This window comes from Amphiprion ocellaris, chromosome 6, assembly GCF_022539595.1.
Source record: "Amphiprion ocellaris isolate individual 3 ecotype Okinawa chromosome 6, ASM2253959v1, whole genome shotgun sequence".
Lineage (NCBI taxonomy): Eukaryota > Metazoa > Chordata > Actinopteri > Pomacentridae > Amphiprion > Amphiprion ocellaris.
The window spans coordinates 400,284-420,833 of record NC_072771.1 but is presented as its reverse complement, the minus strand read 5'-3'; the positions used below and the strand labels follow the sequence as shown (position 1 = coordinate 420,833).

The 20,550-nt window shown below is 42.8% G+C and overlaps 1 protein-coding gene across 1 annotated transcript in view; it reads left to right on the top strand.

Annotated features, from left to right (window-relative positions):
• Positions 1 to 20,550, top strand: part of LOC111586504 (disabled homolog 2-interacting protein-like) — a 36,017-nt gene that overhangs the window by 4,299 nt on the left and 11,168 nt on the right. Inside the window, 3 exon segments of the mRNA XM_055011808.1 lie at positions 10,157 to 10,259; positions 11,498 to 11,580; positions 13,866 to 13,975. Of these exon segments, the coding sequence (XP_054867783.1) occupies positions 10,157 to 10,259; positions 11,498 to 11,580; positions 13,866 to 13,975 (296 nt within the window).

Below are 20,550 nucleotides of genomic sequence, written 5' to 3'. Positions count from 1 at the left end.
GCCTTGAATACCAAGAAAACTACAGTAGAAGAAAGAATATTCGAATCAAGGGAGTGCCGAAAGCTACGGAAAACGGACAGAATGTCACCGAATGTGTGAAAGAGTTGCTGCGGAGTCTGTTCTCCGGTACTCCAGAGAACGTGGATAACATCGCCATTGAGAGGGCGCATCGGATACCGACAGCGCTGAGACGCGACCCGCAGGACACATCCTGGTGAGATTCCTGAAGTTCACTGACAGAGAAAAGGTACGATTGAGAGCCAGGGAACTCAGATCATTTCAGTGGAACGGTGCTAAAGTGGACTTTTTCCCGGACTTTACCAAAGAGGTGCCGAACAAGAGGGATAAATTCACGGAGGTGAGACGTATATGTATGAAGCGGGGTCTGCAATACTCAGTGCAGTACCCGGCAGTGTTCTGGGTCACGGTCGGCGAAAAGAGGCACCGCTTTGAGGATGCAGCTGCAGCGAAGAGGTGCGTCGATAACCATCATCCGGCTGAGGAAGCCGAATAGTCTCGATTTAACACGGACAGTATTATCTCATAGGATACTCGTTGCTACTAAGCCTGAATCAGGGACACTATATGTAAGTACAAAGTTCACTGGATGTGGCAATATTCAACATGGTGTGGTATATAAGTTGATATCGGGTTGCTGAGAGCAACCATGCTGAGTATATTTTGTCTCGTATGCTCTATTTTCATTTCGAATGAATGAATGAATGAATGAATGAATGGTTTTATTTCGGTTACAAGATTATAGTACAAAAACTTCATTTTGTGCGTTCAAAAAAATATATTATACATTCTTGCAAGATGCTTTTTCTCCTTTCCTTCCCCTTCTCCCTCTTCCCCTAATCAAACAAAAAATATACATATATATACAATAATATATATTTTTTCTTTTTTTTTCTTCATTTTCCCACCTCTTTCTTTCTCATTTCACGTCAGTCATTTTACATTGTAATCCTGGATTATTTTGCCTTTCAATGCTTTTTTGAAACTCACCAAAGATCTACACAGTTTCAACTCATCACTAAGTCCATTCCATAAAATAACCCCCAAATGTGAAACACATCTGTATTTAACATTAGTTCTTATATGACCTCTTCCAAAGAGACCCTGTCCTCTTAAATTATAATTTTTTCCTCTTAATATAAAAAAATGTTGAATACAGGTAGGAAGACTTTTATTCTTTACACGAAATAGTATTTCTAATGTTTTTAAATATACAATATCTAAAAATTTCAAGGTGCAAGACTCTATAAATAGTTTATTAGTCGTTTCACAGTACGAAGCTTTATTTATTATTCTAATAACTCTTTTCTGTAGTTTAATTATAGGGTCTATGTATGTTCTGTATGTATTTCCCCAAACCTCAACACAATATGTCATATATGGCATTATAAGTGAGAAATACAAAATACGCAGACCTTTCTTATTCAAAAAATCCCTAGTTTTGTAAATAATACCAATACTTTTAGATAATTTCTGTTTTATATATTCTATATGTGGCTTCCAACTGAGTTTATAATCTAAAATTACTCCCAAGAATTTGGTTTCATATACTCTTTCAATTTTAACTCCATTTAGGATTAATTGAGTTTCACATTTAGCCCTAACACCACCAAATACCATAAATTTGGTTTTATTTTCGTTTCGTTTAATTTCAATGCTATGTTAGCATATTTACTTATTTTCTTTTATTACTGATACATTCTACCACTGTCTACACATAGACTGCAGCACTTATATCCAACATAGAATGTCAAATTTTATTTTATGATTCTCTTGGACCATAATTATGGCGGTTAACATATGCCTAGAATTCAGTTGGAGTGGCCTCACTTGGAAGGCCTCGGTACACGTCATGTGGACCTTAGTTCTGTGGGATAGAGAGCCGGTTAGGGCTCAGGGGAGGGCCGATTATAAGGGTTTTTTTGTTGTGTATAAGGGGAGGGAATGCCAGTCAACTTGTTCTTGTTATGTTCTGCACTGTATAACGGCTGTAAGGTTTCAGGTCAACCTGTTTTGGAGATTCCATATATCCTTAGATCATCATGGGCAGTAATGTAATTAAGATTTCCTCTTGGAATGGAAATGGATTGGGTTCTTATTTGAAAAGGCAAAAGGTGTTGAGCTACCTGAAACAAAAGAACTCTGATGTGGTGATGCTTCAGGAAACACATCTTCTGGAAAAAGACACCCCCCGACTTAATGGTAAATGGATTGGCTGGGCCTATCATAACACTTTTAATCAAAAGAAGCGGGGTGTTTCTATATTACTTTCAAAAAGGCTCAATGTTAAGGTAGAGAATTCTTGTACTGTTAATTTATCAGGAGAAAATCTAATTTTAGGCAACCTGTACGCACCCAATGTGGAGGATCCAGACTTTTTCCTTAAACGAAAGAAAATCATCTTGGACTTTGGGGACCTCCCTGTCATTTTGGGGTGCGACTTTAACCAAATACTTGATGTTTTTCTGGACAGATCTGGATCCGGTGTTGTCAGACCATCAAGGACTCTAGACTCTATAAAGGCCTTATGCAAAGATCTGGGGTTATAGGATGCTTGGAGACTTTTAAATCCGACCACTCGTGACTACACATTCTTTTCAAACAGACACTCTGTCTATTCTCGTATTGACTATTTTTTGATATCACACTCTCTGATTGAAAGTATTGGAACCTGTAGTATAGGCACAATTGCTCTAACAGATCATGCCCCCATCGATCTAGTTATAGCAGTCAGAGAGGCACAAGAAAGATCTAGAGGATGGCGACTGAATACCAGCATTTTGCAGAATGAGCAGTCCTGTGCAAACCTTCGTAACCACATTAATTTATTCTTCAGAATTAACAATGGCACCGCTGAACAGTCTACTGTATGGGATGCTTTTAAAGCTTATATACGGGGGGTTCTGATACAACAAACAGCACTGATTAAAAAACAAGACAAACTAAAAATCTCTGAATATGAAAAAGAACTGAAAAAGCTAGAAAGGGAATATTGGGAAAATCCTACTGACGCAGGCTTAGCCAGGCTGGTCAAGGTTAAGTATGAACTGAACACTGTTTTCACAAAAAAAGCTGAATACTCACTATATAGACTGAAACAAAAATGGTATGAGTCAGGTGATAAAGCTGGTAAGCTACTAGCCAGTCAACTGAAAGCCAGGGAAGCATCCCGTCAAATAGGGGGGATCAGAGACAAAAATGGGGATGTGATCACCAATCATAGGGACATCACTAATGTCTTTCGAGAATTTTATGAGGACCTATATAGATCAGAGGGTGAATTGGATGTAAATAAAGCAAGAGACTTTTTTGAACACCTAAACCTTCCTAAACTCTCAGAGGAAAACATGAGAATCTTGGAGCGTCCAATAACCCTTGAAGAGCTGAAAAAAACAATCACACTTCTGCCTAGTGGGAAGACCCCTGGCGTAGATGGAATACCTTACGAATTTTATAAGATATTTGCAGAGGAACTTATTCCTGAGATTCTAAAGACATTTAATGCTGCTGTGGACACAGAACAACTTCCACCCTCAATGACAGAGTCCATAATCACCCTTATATTAAAAAAGGGTAAAGACCCTATGGAATGCGGAAGCTATCGACCCATTAGCCTTTTGTGCTGCGATGTAAAGTTGCTAACAAAACTCTTTGCACTGAGAGTAAATAGCATAATAAAGACAATAATACACCCGGACCAGGTGGGGTTTGTAAAGGGCAGGACCTCCTCTGACTCCCTCGGACACCTCTTGCACTTAATCTGAAAGGCCAAAGATTTGAACATTCCCGTAGCTGCACTATCTTTGGATGCAGAAAAAGCATTCGACCGTGTCAGCTGGAGTTACCTTACTTTTACTCTAAACGAATTTGGATTTGGACCCATATTCTGGAATATTATAAAGCTGATATATAATGAGCCTAAATCTAAGGTGGTAGTTAATGGATTAAGGTCGTCTGCTTTTCCTGCAGGACGCGGAACCAAGCAGGGTGACCCTCTTTCACCACTCTTGTTTATTATTGCATTGGAGCCCCTGGCAGAAGCCATTAGACTTAATCACTCTATCAGAGGGGTCACAATAGGTGGTCGGGAAAACAAACTGTTGATCTTTGCTGATGATATCCTGATCCTGATGTCAGACCCACTTGTCTCTGTACCCCCATTGCTGAATTTAGTCAAATCTTTTTCAGGAATTTCAGGCTATAAAATCAACTGGACCAAATCTGAGGTGATGCCTTTATCCAAATACTGCTACCTTTCAAAACTGGAAATTTCATGGGGTGCCAAAAAATTTGAAATACTTAGGTATTCTTTTAAACCCAGGGCTGGAGAACATGATACCTGACAACTTCGGTCCAATTCTCAACAAGATACAACTCCTTCTCAAAGGCTGGGACAAACTGCAGATCTCCCTATGGGGGAGAGTCCAGTGCATAAAAATGGTTATAGCCCCTAAACTGAATTATCTTCTAAGTATGCTCCCTTTGAATGTACCTTCAACCATTTTTCAGTCTATTGACAAAATTTTTAGTCAATATATTTGGGCTGGAAAAAGAGCTAGGATGAAATTAACAAGACTACAGGCAAAAAAACATAACGGGGGCTGGGACTTCCTAATATGCAGCTCTACCAGGAAGCTTTCACAGGGGCTCACACAGTCTCTCTTTTCTCAGACAGACAGGACAGACCATGGGTAGATATAGAGGAGGAACTAAATGCCCCGTTCAGACCACCAGACTATTTGAGCCAGTGTCCAAAAATTGATTTCCAGAACCCAATAATATCTCATACTAAAAAAATATGGCATCATATACATAAGAAGGAAGGCTCATCTCCCTTCCTGACAGAATCAGCTTCAATATGGAATAATCCAAATTTAAAAATAGGAGGAAAGGTGTTCTTTTGGAAAGACTGCCATGCTAGGGGGATTCAGTACACTGGATGTCTCTACCAGAACAACACCCTGAGAACATCTGATGAATTGAGAGAGCTCTACAATTTGCAGAGAGATTTCTGGAGATTCCTGCAGCTTAGAGACTGTGTATCATAGAAAATCTCAACAGGCAATAGGCTCCCTAGCCAATGCTCTTTATGGTCTAAATTAAAATTGTTGAGTAGTCGTCCACACCTAGCAGGTCAAATTTACAAATTTCTTATTGATCAATTTAGTGGTGCTACCACAGGTCTAAAAACTGTATGGGAAAAGGATTTAAAGATAACATACGAGGATGAAGAGTGGAATAACTCACTGGAACATTTGCTAAATCCAATGAGAGATGCCAGATCTAAACTAATTCAATTTAAAATATTTAACAGATTGTATTGGACACCGGTGAAAATGTATAGGACAGGAATGGGACGATCGGACCTCTGCTGGCGATGCCATACAGAGAGGGGTGATATTATTCACATGTTCTATAGCTGTCCGAGCAGAGCTTCCTGCTGGCAGAGAGTCATGGCAAAGATCAGTAGCAGTGTGGGTACAGGGGTTGATTTTACTCCTGCTCTTTGTCTCCTGAACAGTCTAAAAGGAAACGAAAGGATGGACGGGAAGAAAGCTCAATGGATAAAAGTTGCTCTTACCACAGCTAAGAGGGTCATACTGAGGCATTGGAGGGCAGACTGCAGCCCCGCCTATTCTGAATGGCTCACGGCCCTGGCAGAAACTGCCTCTTATGAGAGACTCATATACAAAATAAATGGCAATATAGACACCTATGCAGAAATCTGGGAGCCGTTTCTAGCATCAGGGAATCTAACCTAAGTGATACTTGACATATATATGAACTGAAACCGAGCTGACAGTGCAGTATGTTTGACTGGCGGGATGGGGATGGGAACTTGGGTAGAGAGAAAATGGTTTCCTTCCAGACATGCTTGATATTATATTATTTTTCATATTGTTTTTTTTTCTCATTTGGCTATCTGTCTTTTATTTATTTAGCTATCTCCTGACTTGTCATGTACTCTTACATATATTTGTTTATACCTATAAATTGTGCATATAGGTTTACATTATTATCATTTTTATCTTATGTTCAATGTATTTATGCATCTCTGCTCTTTTGTGTTATATATGTTTCTGGAGGAAATAATAAAAAGTATAATTGAAAAAAAAAAAGAATCACAGTGTTAGGTGCTGTATCTGAGGAAACAGTCTCTCCTTTCCATCGCTCCTGTAGCTGCTCTGTAGCAGAGAGTTTGAAAGCCCGGAGTGGGGCTGACTTGAAGGCAGCATTCTGAGTGGACTTCAATAGTCCCTTCACAAGTGGAGGTATGGTAGATACTGTTGTGTACTTCTGTCCACTCATGAACACAGTGGCACATTCAAAAGGCTTAAGAGCTGCTGAAAGCTCTTCTAGTAGGCTCCACTGTTCTGGTTTCAAATCCAGGTACCTTTTGCCTCTCTGTGTGACAAAGCTGTCAGACAGTGTTGCTGTTATAGGCCACCTCTGCTCAAGCAGTCGGCTTATCATACAGAATGTACTGTTCCACCTAGTGCTAATGTCTTGAACAAGGCTGTGCTCAGGTGGAGCCATTTGTTGTTGTTTCTCTTTCAGCTTAGTGCAGGCAAGCTCACTTTTCTTAAAATGCTCAACTAGACATCTTGCAGCCCTGATAGCTTTTTCAGTGCTTGAATGCTTCAACGCAGCATCGATCACAAGTTGCAAGGTGTGGCCACTGCAGTGCACAGAGGACCACCCATGCTTGTCCACCAGGATGTTTGCCGTTACCATTGTCATGCACTATGGCGATGATTTTATCAGGAGGAATTTTAAACCTAGCTACTACTCCTCCAACCACTTTGCAGTGTTAGATGCAGTATGTCTATCCTGCAGTGGCATGGTGGTGAGGCGGACTGACTGCAAGTCCCCGTCCTCTGTGATGTAGTGGCAGGTGACCCCCAGGTAGGCTTCACTGGCAACACTTGTCCATACATCAGCAGTGAGAGCAAGTAATTTCCATTGTTATGCTGACGACACTCAATTGTATTTATCTATGAAGCCAAATGAAACTAATCAGCTAGCTAGACTGCAAGATTGTCTTAAGGACATAAAGACCTGGATGACCTATAATTTCTTACTACTAAATTCAGACAAGACTGAAGTCATTGTATTTGGCCCCAAACATCTTAGAGAATTGCTTTCAAAGCATATAGTTACTCTGGATGGCATTACATTGGCCTCCAGTACTACTGTGAGGAACCTCGGTGTTATCTTTGACCAGGACATGTCCTTTAACTCGCACATAAAACAAATCTGTAGGACTTCCTTTTTCCACCTGAGAAATATTGTGAAAATCAGGAACATCCTGTCTCAGAGTGATGCAGAAAAACTAGTCCATGCATTTGTTACTTCTAGGCTTGACTACTGTAATTCCTTATTATCAGGTTGTCCCAATAGCTCTCTGAAACATCTACAGCTGATCCAAAACGCTGCAGCCAGAGTACTGACGGGAGTTAGCAAGAGAGATCATATTTCTCCTATATTGGTTTCTCTTCATTGGCTCCCTGTTAAATCTAGAATAGAATTCAAAATCCTTCTTCTGACATATAAAGCTCTTAACAACCAATCTCCATCATATCTTAAAGACCTGATAGTACCATATTACCCTAGCAGAACTCTTCGCTCTCAGACTGCAGGCTTACTTGTTGTTCCTAGAATCTCTAAAAGTAGAATGTGAGGCAGAGCCTTCAGTTATCAGGCACCTCTCCTGTGGAACCAGCTCCCAGTTTGGGTTCGGGAGGTGGACACCCTCTCTATTTTTAAGACCAGGCTTAAAACCTTCCTTTTCGACAAAGCTTATAGTTAGGACTGACTGGGTGACCCTGACGGGGTGAGCTGGTGTCTTCATTTGCACAACTGACTTCCCCTCTTGACGTCCCTTTAGTTTGCCCCTAGTTCTGCTGCTATAGGCCTAGGCTGCTGGGGAACCTCTCTTGATGCACTGAGCCCTTCTCTAACTACCTATGTATTTACTATATATACCATTATTGCATTACATTCACTCTGTTTCTTTCTGTGTCCTTTCTCCGAGTGTCCCTGGTCCCAGAGCTGGATGCTGGATGCTTCAGATGTGTGGCTGTGTTTTATGGTCCTTGTGTCCCACCCCCCACCTCTCTATCTCTACCTCTATCTGTATCCCTCTATCTCTACCTCTACCCCTCTATCTCTACCTCTCTACCTCTTCTGTCCCTCTCAACCCGCCCGGCCAGCAGGCAGATGGGTCCCCCTACATTAGAGCCGGGTTCTGCTCGAGGTTTTTTTCCCTGTTAAAAGGGTGTTTTCCTTGCCACTGTCGCCTTTTGGCTTGCTCTGGGGTTCAGGCATATGGGTTCTGTAAAGCGTCTCGAGACAATTTGACTGTAATTGGCGCTATATAAATAAAATTGAATTGAAAAAAGTTTGCTGCTGCTTGTGTTAATTGCAGTCTTCACTTCCTTGAAAGTCTCTTCATATTTTTCCCCATGAGCTTTGTGAAATGTGTCCTTGAGGGAGGAGTGTAACCTGGATGAAAGGTGCAGCTCATTGCAGTGAAGCCTTCGTCTTCAACCATCGACAGAGGCCTCATGTCAGTGATGATCATGTTGAGGATGCTCTCAGTCAGGACAGCTGCTTGCTGTGGTGGACATGATGTTTTTCTCATCATGAAGCCTGTCATTGTTTGCTGTTTTCTAATGAAATGAGAACAATAGTATGAGTATGTATTACAGCACAATTTACAACAACTCAGTAATTATCTTGTTTTATTGGCAGTATTAGGTTAAGGCATGTAAGTAGTCCAAAGCGCAAAACACAAAGTACGCATGCACACACACACACACACACACACACACATATATAAAGTACAAGCACCATAAAAAAAATACTTCATTACATAAATTGAGTAGATGAAATTAGTTACTTTAACCTGTGTAAATGCAGTTCATCCTGCTTCACTCCAACACAGACCAGTGTCTTCACTCAGACTTTGTCAGAAAATTAAAACTTGAGGCTTAATCTTTAAATTTTACCATGACTGTGTGCAAGTTACGTTTATTTATAAAGCATATTCAAACCCTGCTTAAGCCGATTAAAGTGAAATAAAAAGTATCTCACACACACACACACACACACACACACACACACACACACACACACACACACACACACACACACACACACACGTGCCCTATCACTGTCATTAATCAGCTAACAAACACTAGCATCAGGCTTGTTACCAGAGAGACTAACGTTATATTTCCTCACTGTAAAACGGAACAAACGTAGGATAATGTAGTGACTTACCTGCTGTTGAGCTCCTTCATCCTCATCAGAGACTCCAACATGTTTCTGTTTCAGGTGCTGCATCATCATCGTGGTGCTCCCGTACATCATATCACTTTTGAAAAGCTTGCATGTTACGCATGTTTTTTGTTTTGTGAAGCGTGAAATGCTGCCACACTTTTGAGGATTTCGGTCTGACTGTTTTCTCCGTGTCGGTCATGTTTCATTTCTTGAATTTACTTTCCCTCTGTAAATACTGCCTCCACTTTGCTCTGTTCAACTTGCTCTGCAGGTGGAGTTTTTTTTTTTTTAAACTTTATTTCCGTCAGCCAGCATTGACAGAGCTCTGCAGGTGGAGTAAACGGCTCCGCGACATGGCGAATGATGCATGAATCGATAATGAAATTCTTTGCCAACGATCTTAATAATTGATTTTTATCGATTTTATCGATTTGTTGTTACAGCCCTAATAATGATACTGCCACCTCCATGCTTGGCGGTAGGTATTGACTCCAGAGGAGTAGAAGATAAACCAGAAGATTGAAACCACAAGAACCAAACTGAGGAGGAAACGGACACATTTCAGCAGACAGTAACATTTGTGTTTATTTCTGACCCGGCAAATTCAGTCATATCTCCAGAAACCTTTAATAAATCTATAAAGAACCACAATGATTGTTTTACTGACAAAGATTCATGTTCCAATGGTTCCACCATAAACTCAGAGTTCTAGGAGTCACTGGATGAATTACCTGGACTTCAACACGGATGTTCTGTAATGATCAATATCAGAACTGATCACCGTCATTGATCTGCAATAGATGGATCATTACTGCTTCATGTCAGATCAATCATCTAAGCCGTCCTTCTTCAGGTTCATCCTCTGCTTCTGGCCGAGAGGGCGGAGACGTGCACCGTCTGGTTGCTAAGATACACCCTCCATGTGACATCAGCGCCTTCTGGCCCCGCCCACAAAGGTAAGAGCCGCAGACAGTTTAGAGAGCCGCAGAAGAAGACGGACGGATGGACAGAAAGACAGACAGACGGGTAGACAGACAGACACACAGACAGACAGACAGACAGGACACATAGACAGACGGGTGGACGGACAGACAGACAGGACACAGACAGACACACAGGTGGACAGACAGACGGACAGGCAGACGATGGACAGCGATGGCGGTAAGGACGCTGTGATGTTTGTGTGTCTTCAGGCTGTTCTTGTGGATTAACTGATAATCTTGATGACATGTACCAATAATAATCTGATAATCTGATATCTGAGGCCGTTACCATGGAGACGCAGCCCACAGCCGTGGTTACCGGTTACCTTAACAACAACCAACCAGCAGCTGGTTATCCAGAGGTTGTAGAGAAGCTGTAAGAAGTTATTCAGAAGTTCAGTTTGATGAACATTCAGCCTCAGGTTGACATCAGATCCAGAGTGTCTCCAGAGGAAGACATTTAGACACCTGGATCTGAACCAGAGAGGGTTTGCTTGAGGATCACAATACCTGGTCATGGTCTAGAAATTATTTACAATTTACACTTTTACTAATTTACAATTTAGAGTTGTCTTCTCTGTAATTTTTACCCTTTGTAAAGTCGTCTGGTGGCCGGTTTTGGTCTGCGGGCCGCATGTTTGACTCCTCTGGTAGAGATAATGGGAGTAGAGGAGCCCAGCTGTTCTAATGGCTTGTTAGCGATGCCTTCTCAGGAGTCCATACTTCGTCTTTACATTAAATACGAACTCCCACAATGGCCAGCGACGTTTGTCCACCGTGAATAACAGGCCGACCATAAACAGTAGTTGAGCTGATTAGTACCTTCTGCTCCCAGTCGCCCCCCGTCAGGCCTCTGTGGCCCCCAGGGACTGCACCACTATCTGAGAAACCCTAATATAAAGTAACTCAAACTGGTTGGCCAAAACAGAAGACAAAAGATAAAAATATCCAATAATATAAAAGCAAATGAATCAGACCTTTAAACATGAGAGAAACAGCTGGAATAAACCTGAACAGGATTCATTAAACCAACCTGATTCTGATTGGTTGAAACATCTGATCACATGATGTCACTGAGTCACACCTTCACTGACTGCTGCTGGTTGCCACGGCAACTCGCCACTACCAGTTACCATGGCAACAGGTGTGGAGCCTCAGGGCTGACCGCTGCACAGAAAAACTACAACTGTTCCCATGATCCTCTCTGTCAGGTTCAGACGCTCCGGATAGGGGGGGGCGCAGACAGAGCATGCCCAGTGGCTCCACCGTGGACACGCCCACCGCCAGGGTGACGGTGAGCACACACACACACACCAATCAAAATCAATCAATCAATCAGTAAACAGGACATAGGATCATGTGATGCTGTGACATCATCATAGGATCATGTGACGCTGTGACATCATCATAGGGTCATGTGATGCTGTGACGTCATCATAGGGTCATGTGACGCTGTGACGTCATGACTCCCATTTCTGTCAATCATAGGCTGTTTCTCAATTCTAAGTATGCAGTCTGTACTCGCGTTCTCGCCAAGTACGGACTTGCGAGAACATGAGAACAACTCGAGGTTAAAGTGCATTTGGAACACCAGCGTCCTTGATGACGTCACCACTTCGGATCATCTGCTCCGGTTATTTTCAGCGTGAAAAACAACAAAATAGAACAGATATAATAACACAGCCTGCATGTTCACATTTTACTGTGTAGATATATTGAGGTTTGTGAGCAGGGGCGGATCCAGATTAATTTTAGTGGGGGGGCACAAGGGGGTACAACAGATATTTTGGGGGGGGGGGCACTGAAAAGTTGTAAGAAAAAGTGAAAGCTGCTACCGACCTCTCGCTTTTACAAAGTATTTTTCATGGTTTTTTGGCTCTTTAACCCAATAGGAAAGCTGTATATGACCTTTTCATTTTGGACTGTTAACATTCAAATTATGATGGACTTGTTTCCTTGTTTATGTGAATTACAGCATCATTAGCTGCAACATCTGCCTGTTATGTTAAACTGGTAGCTCAACGACAGCATCCTGAGGGCAATTAAGTGACAAATATTGTGCAAGAACAGAACTATTACAACCCTGTCAATTTCCACTTCTTAGAATGTTTACTGCCAATTATCACACATAAAACAAGAAATAATATTCTGTACTTTTAGCAACCAGTTCTCAGCTGTAAACCATAAACATCATAGGGTTCTGTATGCTAATCAGTCTAAATCAGAATGAGTACTACCTACTACACAGTGAACAATAACAACCTATACCCTTGATCTGTGGTAAAATAATCTGAAATGTTCTGTGCGGTAATGTAAATTTTAAAATACAATAAAAGGCAAAAAGCAACACTCTATACATTTAATAGTAAACCTGAGAATAATAATAAACAGTACTAATACTCCATATTCTTAAATCATTTAATAGTGCACAGCTCAGCAAACATCATAGTGTTCTGCATAGAAATCAGAAAAGGCTGCTCTCAATAATCTTTCACAGTGAGCAATATTATTTAGTCTTCATAAGTATCTCGTGCTCAACTCTGGTCCTGAAGCATTTTAGTGCATAGAACCGCTATAGAACCGTTATAGAACTGTCAGAGCCAGCAGCAGATTTCTAAAAGTCTTGCTGATATCAGGCTGCTCTCTGACCAGCCGCTCATAGCCATCTAACCTGGACGCTCACATCTCTGAAACTGTTGGAGTAGATTTTTAATCAGGCTTTATCTGGATAAACTGACCACATATTTGACGTTTACACAACTACTTTCTCGCCTGAAATAATCTGAAAACTACATTTTGCATCATAATAACAGTAGTGTTCCCCAAAATACTTCTGTTTCCTCTGAAAGTTTCCTCCTCTCCCTTTCTCGCTGGTCTAAATGCATTATGGGATATATGGCCGCCCCAAGACCACACTAGTCTGGTCCGATGCAGTGTCCATAATGTGGGCGGAGCCAGAACATTTCCAGGTATTACTTCCGTTCTCAGTCAGATGCGTTCTTTGAATTGGAACAGTACTCGGTCTCCGACTGGTGACGTTTCAGGAGTACACAGGAACACGAGTACGGACAAGAACGTATGTGGAGAAACGGCCTGTTTCTGGTATAATTTTAAATATTCAGTAGTTTGGTTCTGAATGACGACTTCCTGTTATCACATGTTGGTTAATGAACACTAAACACTGAAATACAGATAATATTTATATAGTCTGTACCAATTGTACACTATATACCCATGTACTAATACTAATATGCCCATGTACTAATACTAATATACCATGTACTAATACTAATATACCATGTACTGAATATACTGATAGACCTCTCCCTCCTCCTCCTCCTCCATCTCCTCCTCCTCCTCCTCCATCTCCTCCTCCTCTTCCTCCATCTCCTCCTCCATCTCCTCCTCTTCCTCCATCTCCTCCTCCTCCTCCATCTCCTCCTCCTCCTCCTCCATCTCCTCCTCCTCCATCTCCATCTCCTCCTCCTCCATCTCCATCTCCTCCATCTCCATCTCCTCCTCCTCCATCTCCATCTCCTCCTCCTCCATCTCCTCCGCCTCCTCCATCTCCTCCTCCAGGGTTTTCTGTCTCGGAGGTTGAAGCAGTCTCTCCGTCGGACTCGCTCTCAGCCCAAACTGTCTCGTCACAGCAGCATGAAGAGCAGCCTGATCACTAACACTGATTCCAGGTAAGGGTCCACCTGTCCCAGCTAGCCTCCTGATTGGCTATTGTCAATCCACCAGCCAATCAAACCACTGCTAGATCCAGTCAGTCAGAACACATATAAACCATGAGAACATGTGTAGAACGTCATAAAAACACAGGTAGAACATTTTGACACATATATCAGCTAATGTGGCTAACATTAGCATTAGATACAATAGAAGAATCCTTAGTGTTAACATGTTAAGCAGCTAATGTGGCTAACATTAGCATTAGACACAACAATAGGAGAATCCTTAGTGTTAGCATGTTGAGCAGCTAATGTGGCTAATATTAGCATCAAACACAATAGGAGAATCCTTAGTGTTAGTATGTTGAGCAGCTAATGTGGCTAACATTAGCATTAGACACAACAAGAGAATCCTTAGTGTTAGCATATTGAGCAGCTAATGTGGCTAACATTAGCATTAGACACAACAATAGGAGAATCCTTAGTGTTAGCATGTTGAGCAGCTAATGTGGCTAATATTAGCATCAAACACAATAGGAGAATCCTTAGTGTTAGTATGTTGAGCAGCTAATGTGGCTAACATTAGCATTAGACACAACAAGAGAATCCTTAGTGTTAGCATATTGAGCAGCTAATGTGGCCAATGTTAGCTTTAGCCACGAGGAGGTGAGGATGAAGGAGATGAGGAAGTAAGGATGGAGGTGGTGAGGAGGTGAGGATGGAGGAGATAAGGAGGGAGGAGAGGAAGTAGGGCAGCTCCTCTGCAGGGGAGGTGCGACTGCTGACAGAGAGGGCGAGTCCCATAGAGGCAGAGAGAGAGAGAGAGTGAGAGAGAGCTAATACTGAATACTGCTGTAGCATCAACAGCAAGCTAATAGACAGACAGACAGGCAGACAGACAGACAGACAGGCAGGCAGGCAGGCAGACAGAACAGCATCAGGACCAGCAGCTCCTCCATCTTTCTCCTCCCTCTGAAGGAGAACATGGATCCATGAAGCTCAGGATGATCGGTGAGTCTTTGTCCTCCGAACACTGCAGAGATTACTGTGTGTGTGTGTGTGTGTGTGTGTGTGTGTGTGTGTGTGTGTGTGTGTGTGTGTGTGTGTGTGTGTGTGTGTGTGTGTGTGTGTGTGTGTGTGTGTGTGTGTGTGTGTCTCGGGGGTGCACGGCGTCTTCCACTTGATTTGCATGTCCATGCATGCTGCGTTTCTGTCTGTGTGTGTGTGTGTGTGTGTGTGTGTGTGTGTGTGTGTGTGTGTGTGTGTGTGTGTGTGTGTGTGTGTTAGCCTGGCTGCATTCTGCTAGCCTGCTCTGTTAGCATGTGGCTAAGCTAGACACACACTGGTAGCTAACATGTTAAAGCTAACAAAGGTTAACAGCACACACACACAGACACACACACACAGACACACGCACACGCAGCATTAGCTCTGTAGGTAGCTAACATTCAGCAGCTTGTTCAGATAATGACAAGATAACAGAGAATAACACACACTGATACACATCATGAGGACATCAGGAGGACAGGTGTAGAGATTCTTCTGATGGAGCTCGGCTAATGCTAACCCTAGAGACCTATCATGTACCAGGAGCAGGTATCCAGTATATATCTATTTATCTATATATCTGTACATCTATTTATCTATATATCTGTGCATCTATATATCTATACATCTGCATATCTATACATCTGCATATCTGTATATCTATATATCTGCATATATATTTATATTTATCTATATATCTGTATATCTATTTATCTATATATACACTGCTCAAATAAATTATTGAACACTTTGAAAATACATCATATTGTAATGGGAAAAAATAACAACCTGGATATCTACATTGATATGGACTGGATAATGTGCTAGGAATGAAAACATGGGGGGGGATCTGGACCAGGGCATCACTGAGGTCCTGGACAGTCTGAGGAGCAACATGGTGGTGTTGGATGGACCAAAACATAATGTTCCAAAGGTGTTCTATTGGATTCAGGTCAGGTGAGTATTGGGGCCATCAGTTCAGTTCCTTCATCCTCCAGGAACTGCATGAATTCTCTTACCACATAAGACCAGGCATTGTCGTGTACCAGGAGGAATCCAGGACCACTGCACCAGTGTAGAGTCTGACAATGGGTCCAAGGATTTCATCCTGATACCTAATGGCAGTCAGAGTGCTGCTGTCCAGCCTGTAGAGGTCTGTGTGTCCCTCCATGGATCTGTCTCCCAGACCATCACTGACTCACCACCAAACCAGTCATGCTGAACAATACTACAGGCAGCAGAACGTTCTCCACAGCTTCTCCAGACCCTTTCATGTCTGTCACATGTGCTCATGATGAACCTGCTCTCATCTGTGAAAAGCACAGAGCACCAGTGATGGACCTGCCAATTCCTGTGTTCTATGGCAAATGCCAACCGAGCTCTATGGTGCTGGTCAGTGAACACAGGATCCACTAGAGGATGTCGGGCCCTCAGACCTTCCCCATGAAGTCCGTTTCTGATTGTTTGGTCAGAGACATTCACACCAGTGTTCTGCTGGAGGTCATTTTGTAGGGCTCTGGCAGAGCTCATCCTGTTCCTCCTTGCACAAAGGAGCAGATATCTGTCCTGCTGATGGGTTGAGGACCATCTATGGTCCTGTCCAGCTCTCCTAGACTAACTGCCTGTCTCCTGGAATCTCCTTCATGCTCTTGAGACTGTGCTGGGAGACACAGCAAACCTTCTGGCAACAGCATGCATTGATGTACCATCCTGCAGGAGTTGGACTGTCTATGCAACCTCTGTAGGGTCCAGGTATCACCTCATGCTACCAGCAGTGACACTGACTCTAGCCAAATGCAAAACTAGTGAAAAACAGTTAGAAAACAGGAGGAGGGAAAAAAATGTCAGTGGCCTTCACGTGTAAACTCATTCCTGTTTTGAGGGGTGTCTCATTGTTACCCCTCTAGTGTGCCTGTTGTTAATTTCATGAACACCAAAGCAGCTGAAACTGACTAAAAACCACCTCTGTTACTTACTTGACCAGATCAGTATCCCAGAAGTTTAACTGTCTTGATGCAATACTTAGATTAAAAAGTGTTCCCTTAATTTTTTTGACTAATGTATATATGTATATATCTATTTATCTGTATATCTATATATATCTGTATCTGTTTGGGGGGGGGGCTAATGAACCCAAGTGCAGACACAAACTGGCAGACAAGTAAATATAGGAAAGAGTTTTTTTTAAACCAGATAACTAAACCAATACATAAATGGAGAACCAAACTGGGGGGACAGGACTAAACCAAACTACTCACAACTCTACAAACCAACACTAAGAATGTGAAAATGGAAGTCTACAAAGCTAAAGTGAATTAACAATACTAAGCTAAAGAGGGGTACTCACAAGATGGGGGAACTGACAACAGAGGGGGAAGATAGGCTTAGGGAATCCAGGGGCAGACGGAGATGAGACAGGAAGAACAGGCTGGAGATTGAAGCAGGGCTGGTGAGAATCCGGGAGAACTGTGTCCATGTGAGAAACTGAGTCTAGGAGGGAAACAGAATCTATGGTCCGATGGGGAATGAGTGAATGAGCAGAGTTTAAATAGCAGAGGTGTAACTGCAGACAGGCGAGGTCAATGGGCTGATCAGTGCAGGTGATTCACATAACTAATCAGGAGTGCAGGCAGGTGAGTGAGACAGGCAGAAAGACAGATCAACAGGTGCAGACAGACAGAGGGACCAGACAAGGAGAGAGAGGACACATGGGATGAGAGAGACAAGAGGGAGAGAAATGACAGACAGAGGGAGTCAAAGGGAGACAGATCAAAACAGATAGACAGATACAGAGAGAACAGGAGGATGAAGGAGACCAAGAGGAAGAATGAAGGAGAGAAATACAAAAGAGACAGATGACAAAGACAGGAAGAAGAAGGGAGAAGGAACAAAAACGGAGGAAGGAGAAAGAAGGGCAGTGGCTAGAGCAGGATCATAACAGTATCCAGACATCAGCTCAGTAAACGTGTTTAAAACAATCACTAATGAAGCCTTTAGGTCTGGAAAGAAAAATTTCAGAAGAGAGAAAATAACAGAATGAAGTGTTATTGATCCATGGATCAGTAAACAGAGGAGAAAGTTCTGCTGCTATGGAGAACGTTCTGCTGCTATCGTCCATGTTCATCTCTTCCACAGATGTTCAATAGGATTTAGATCAGGGTTCATAGAGAATAGTCACTTCAGAATAGTCCAATGTTTTCCTCTTAGCCATTCTTGGCTGTTTTTAGCTGTGTGTTTTGGCTCATTATCCTGTTGCAAGACCCATGACCTGCGACTGAGACCAAGCTTTCTGACACTGGGCAGCACATTTCTCTCTAGAATACCTTGATAGTCATGAGATTTCATTGTACCTGCACAGATTCCAGACACCCTGTACCAGATGCAGCAAAGCAGCCCCAGAACATAACAGAACCTCCTCCATGTTCCACAGTAGGGACAGTGTTCTTTTCTTCATATGCTTCATTTCTGTATCTGTGAACATAGAGCTGATGTGCCAAAAAGTTCCAGTTTTGTCTCGTCTGTCCATAGGACATTCTCCCAGAAGCTTTGTGGCTTATCAACATGCAGTTTGGTAAATTCCAGTCTGGCTTTTTTATGATTTGTTTTCAACAATGGTGTCCTCCTTGGTCGTCTCCCATGAAGTCCACTTTGGCTCAAACAACGATGGATGGTGTGATCTGACACTGATGTAGCTTGACCTTGGAGTTCACCTTTAATGTCTTTAGAGGTTGTTCTGGGCTCTTTTGTTTCCATTCCTATTATCCGTCTCTTCCATTCGTCATCAGTTTTCCTCCTGCAGCCACGTCCAGGGAGGTTGGCTACAGACCCACGGATCTTAAATTTCTGAATAATCAATCAATCTTTATTGGTCATTGCACATTTTCATATACAACAAAATTTCATTTGAGCTGCCCTGCCAATGACAGCTCTGGCTGCTGCAATGCTGCGCGCACCTTTCTTGAAGAAAAAAAGAAAAAGGACATGTTGGGATCTGGGTAGGGATAGCAGAGGGTAAAAGAAAAAAAAAGGCTCGTTGTACCAAATGAAACCTCCAATGTTGGGAAATTCAATTTGAGAAGGAACCTAAAAAAACAAACCCGCAAACAGGCAAAGCATGACGTTAGACAAGGATATTTGGGATAAGGATGTGGGGTGATCGAGGGGGGAGCACCGCACAGTTAGCCGGTTCCTGTGCAGGTGCACGGATTCCTGGCTCTTGTGTATGGTGAGGAAAGCTTGTGGAGGCGGGGGGGAGGGGGGATATGGGAATGTGTGTGTGAATGTTTAGCTCAGTCCTCAGTTCATGAGTCCGAATGTTTGTGTATGCGTGTAGCCCATCTTCTTCCGTCTCAGACCTCCGGTGTCTCAGTTCGCGAGGGTGGGAGCGCGATAACACAGCAGGTTGCTATGGAGACGCCCTCGATTGGCCCGGTCCAAAAGTCAACAGGTGTCCTTGGGAAGGTGGGGGAGCGGTGTAGGAGAGCTATCTCTTGGCCATGAAACTTCCAGAGGAGTTATTGTTCCAGGGGCGCCAGACTGTAATCAGTTATTCTTATATTTGGGTGGGAGAGAAGTAATTTCACCTTCTCCCTACTGTTCTCAACAATTTTAGACCTCAGCTGTAGCGATTCTCACCCTGATGGCTTCCAATCTGCGACTCAAATCAACAGTCACACCAAGCAAATTGTTCATCTTACGATTGAGTTCGTCATACCGAGAATCGGCAGCCGTGATCCGTTCGTTTGCATAGACCAGCAGAGTTTGGACGTCGTTTCTGTCTGCGGTCTTCCTGATTTTCCAGAAGCTCAGGCCAGTGAACAAGCCAATTATCAGCAGGCCTGTCATCATAAATCCGAATATATAAACATCTTCCACATCCTCCACGGATAGGGGTGCCAGGCACATGATCCCCTTCCACTTCCCCCAGGCGTCGATCACGTAACCAGAGGCAAAACTCCCATCCGGGCAGGTAGGCTCCCCTAGGCCTGTGCTCTTTGTGACGACAATCTTGTCAATTGCGCTGAGAGACCAGTTAATCAATTCCATGATCGGTGTTTCGAAGGTCCAGTGCCAAGCAATCGCTCCAAGTCAGACAGACGAGACGAAGACGAAGAAATGCAGCAAGCAGGGAGACATGAGGGTAGGGAGGAACAGAGATAGCGGAGCAAGGAAAAGTGCGACCGCCTCCTACGAGAGCTGAGAGCAACTGTAGTCACAGGAACCTCAAGCTGCTTGGAGATGGTCTTCTAGCCTTTACCTTTAACATGCTGGTCTATAATTTTCTTTCTAATCTCCTGAGACAACTCTCTCCTTGGCTTCCTCTGGTCCATGTTTAGTGTGGTACACACCATGTCACCAAACAGCACAGTGACTACTGTAACCCTATAAATAGGCCGACTGACTGATTACAAGTTTGTAGACACCTGTGATGCTAATTAGAGGACACACCTTGATGCAACAGATCCCTATACTCACATTATTTTCAGTGTTTTCTAGGGGTACCATCATTTTTGTCAAGGCCTGTTTCATGAGTTTATTTTTTA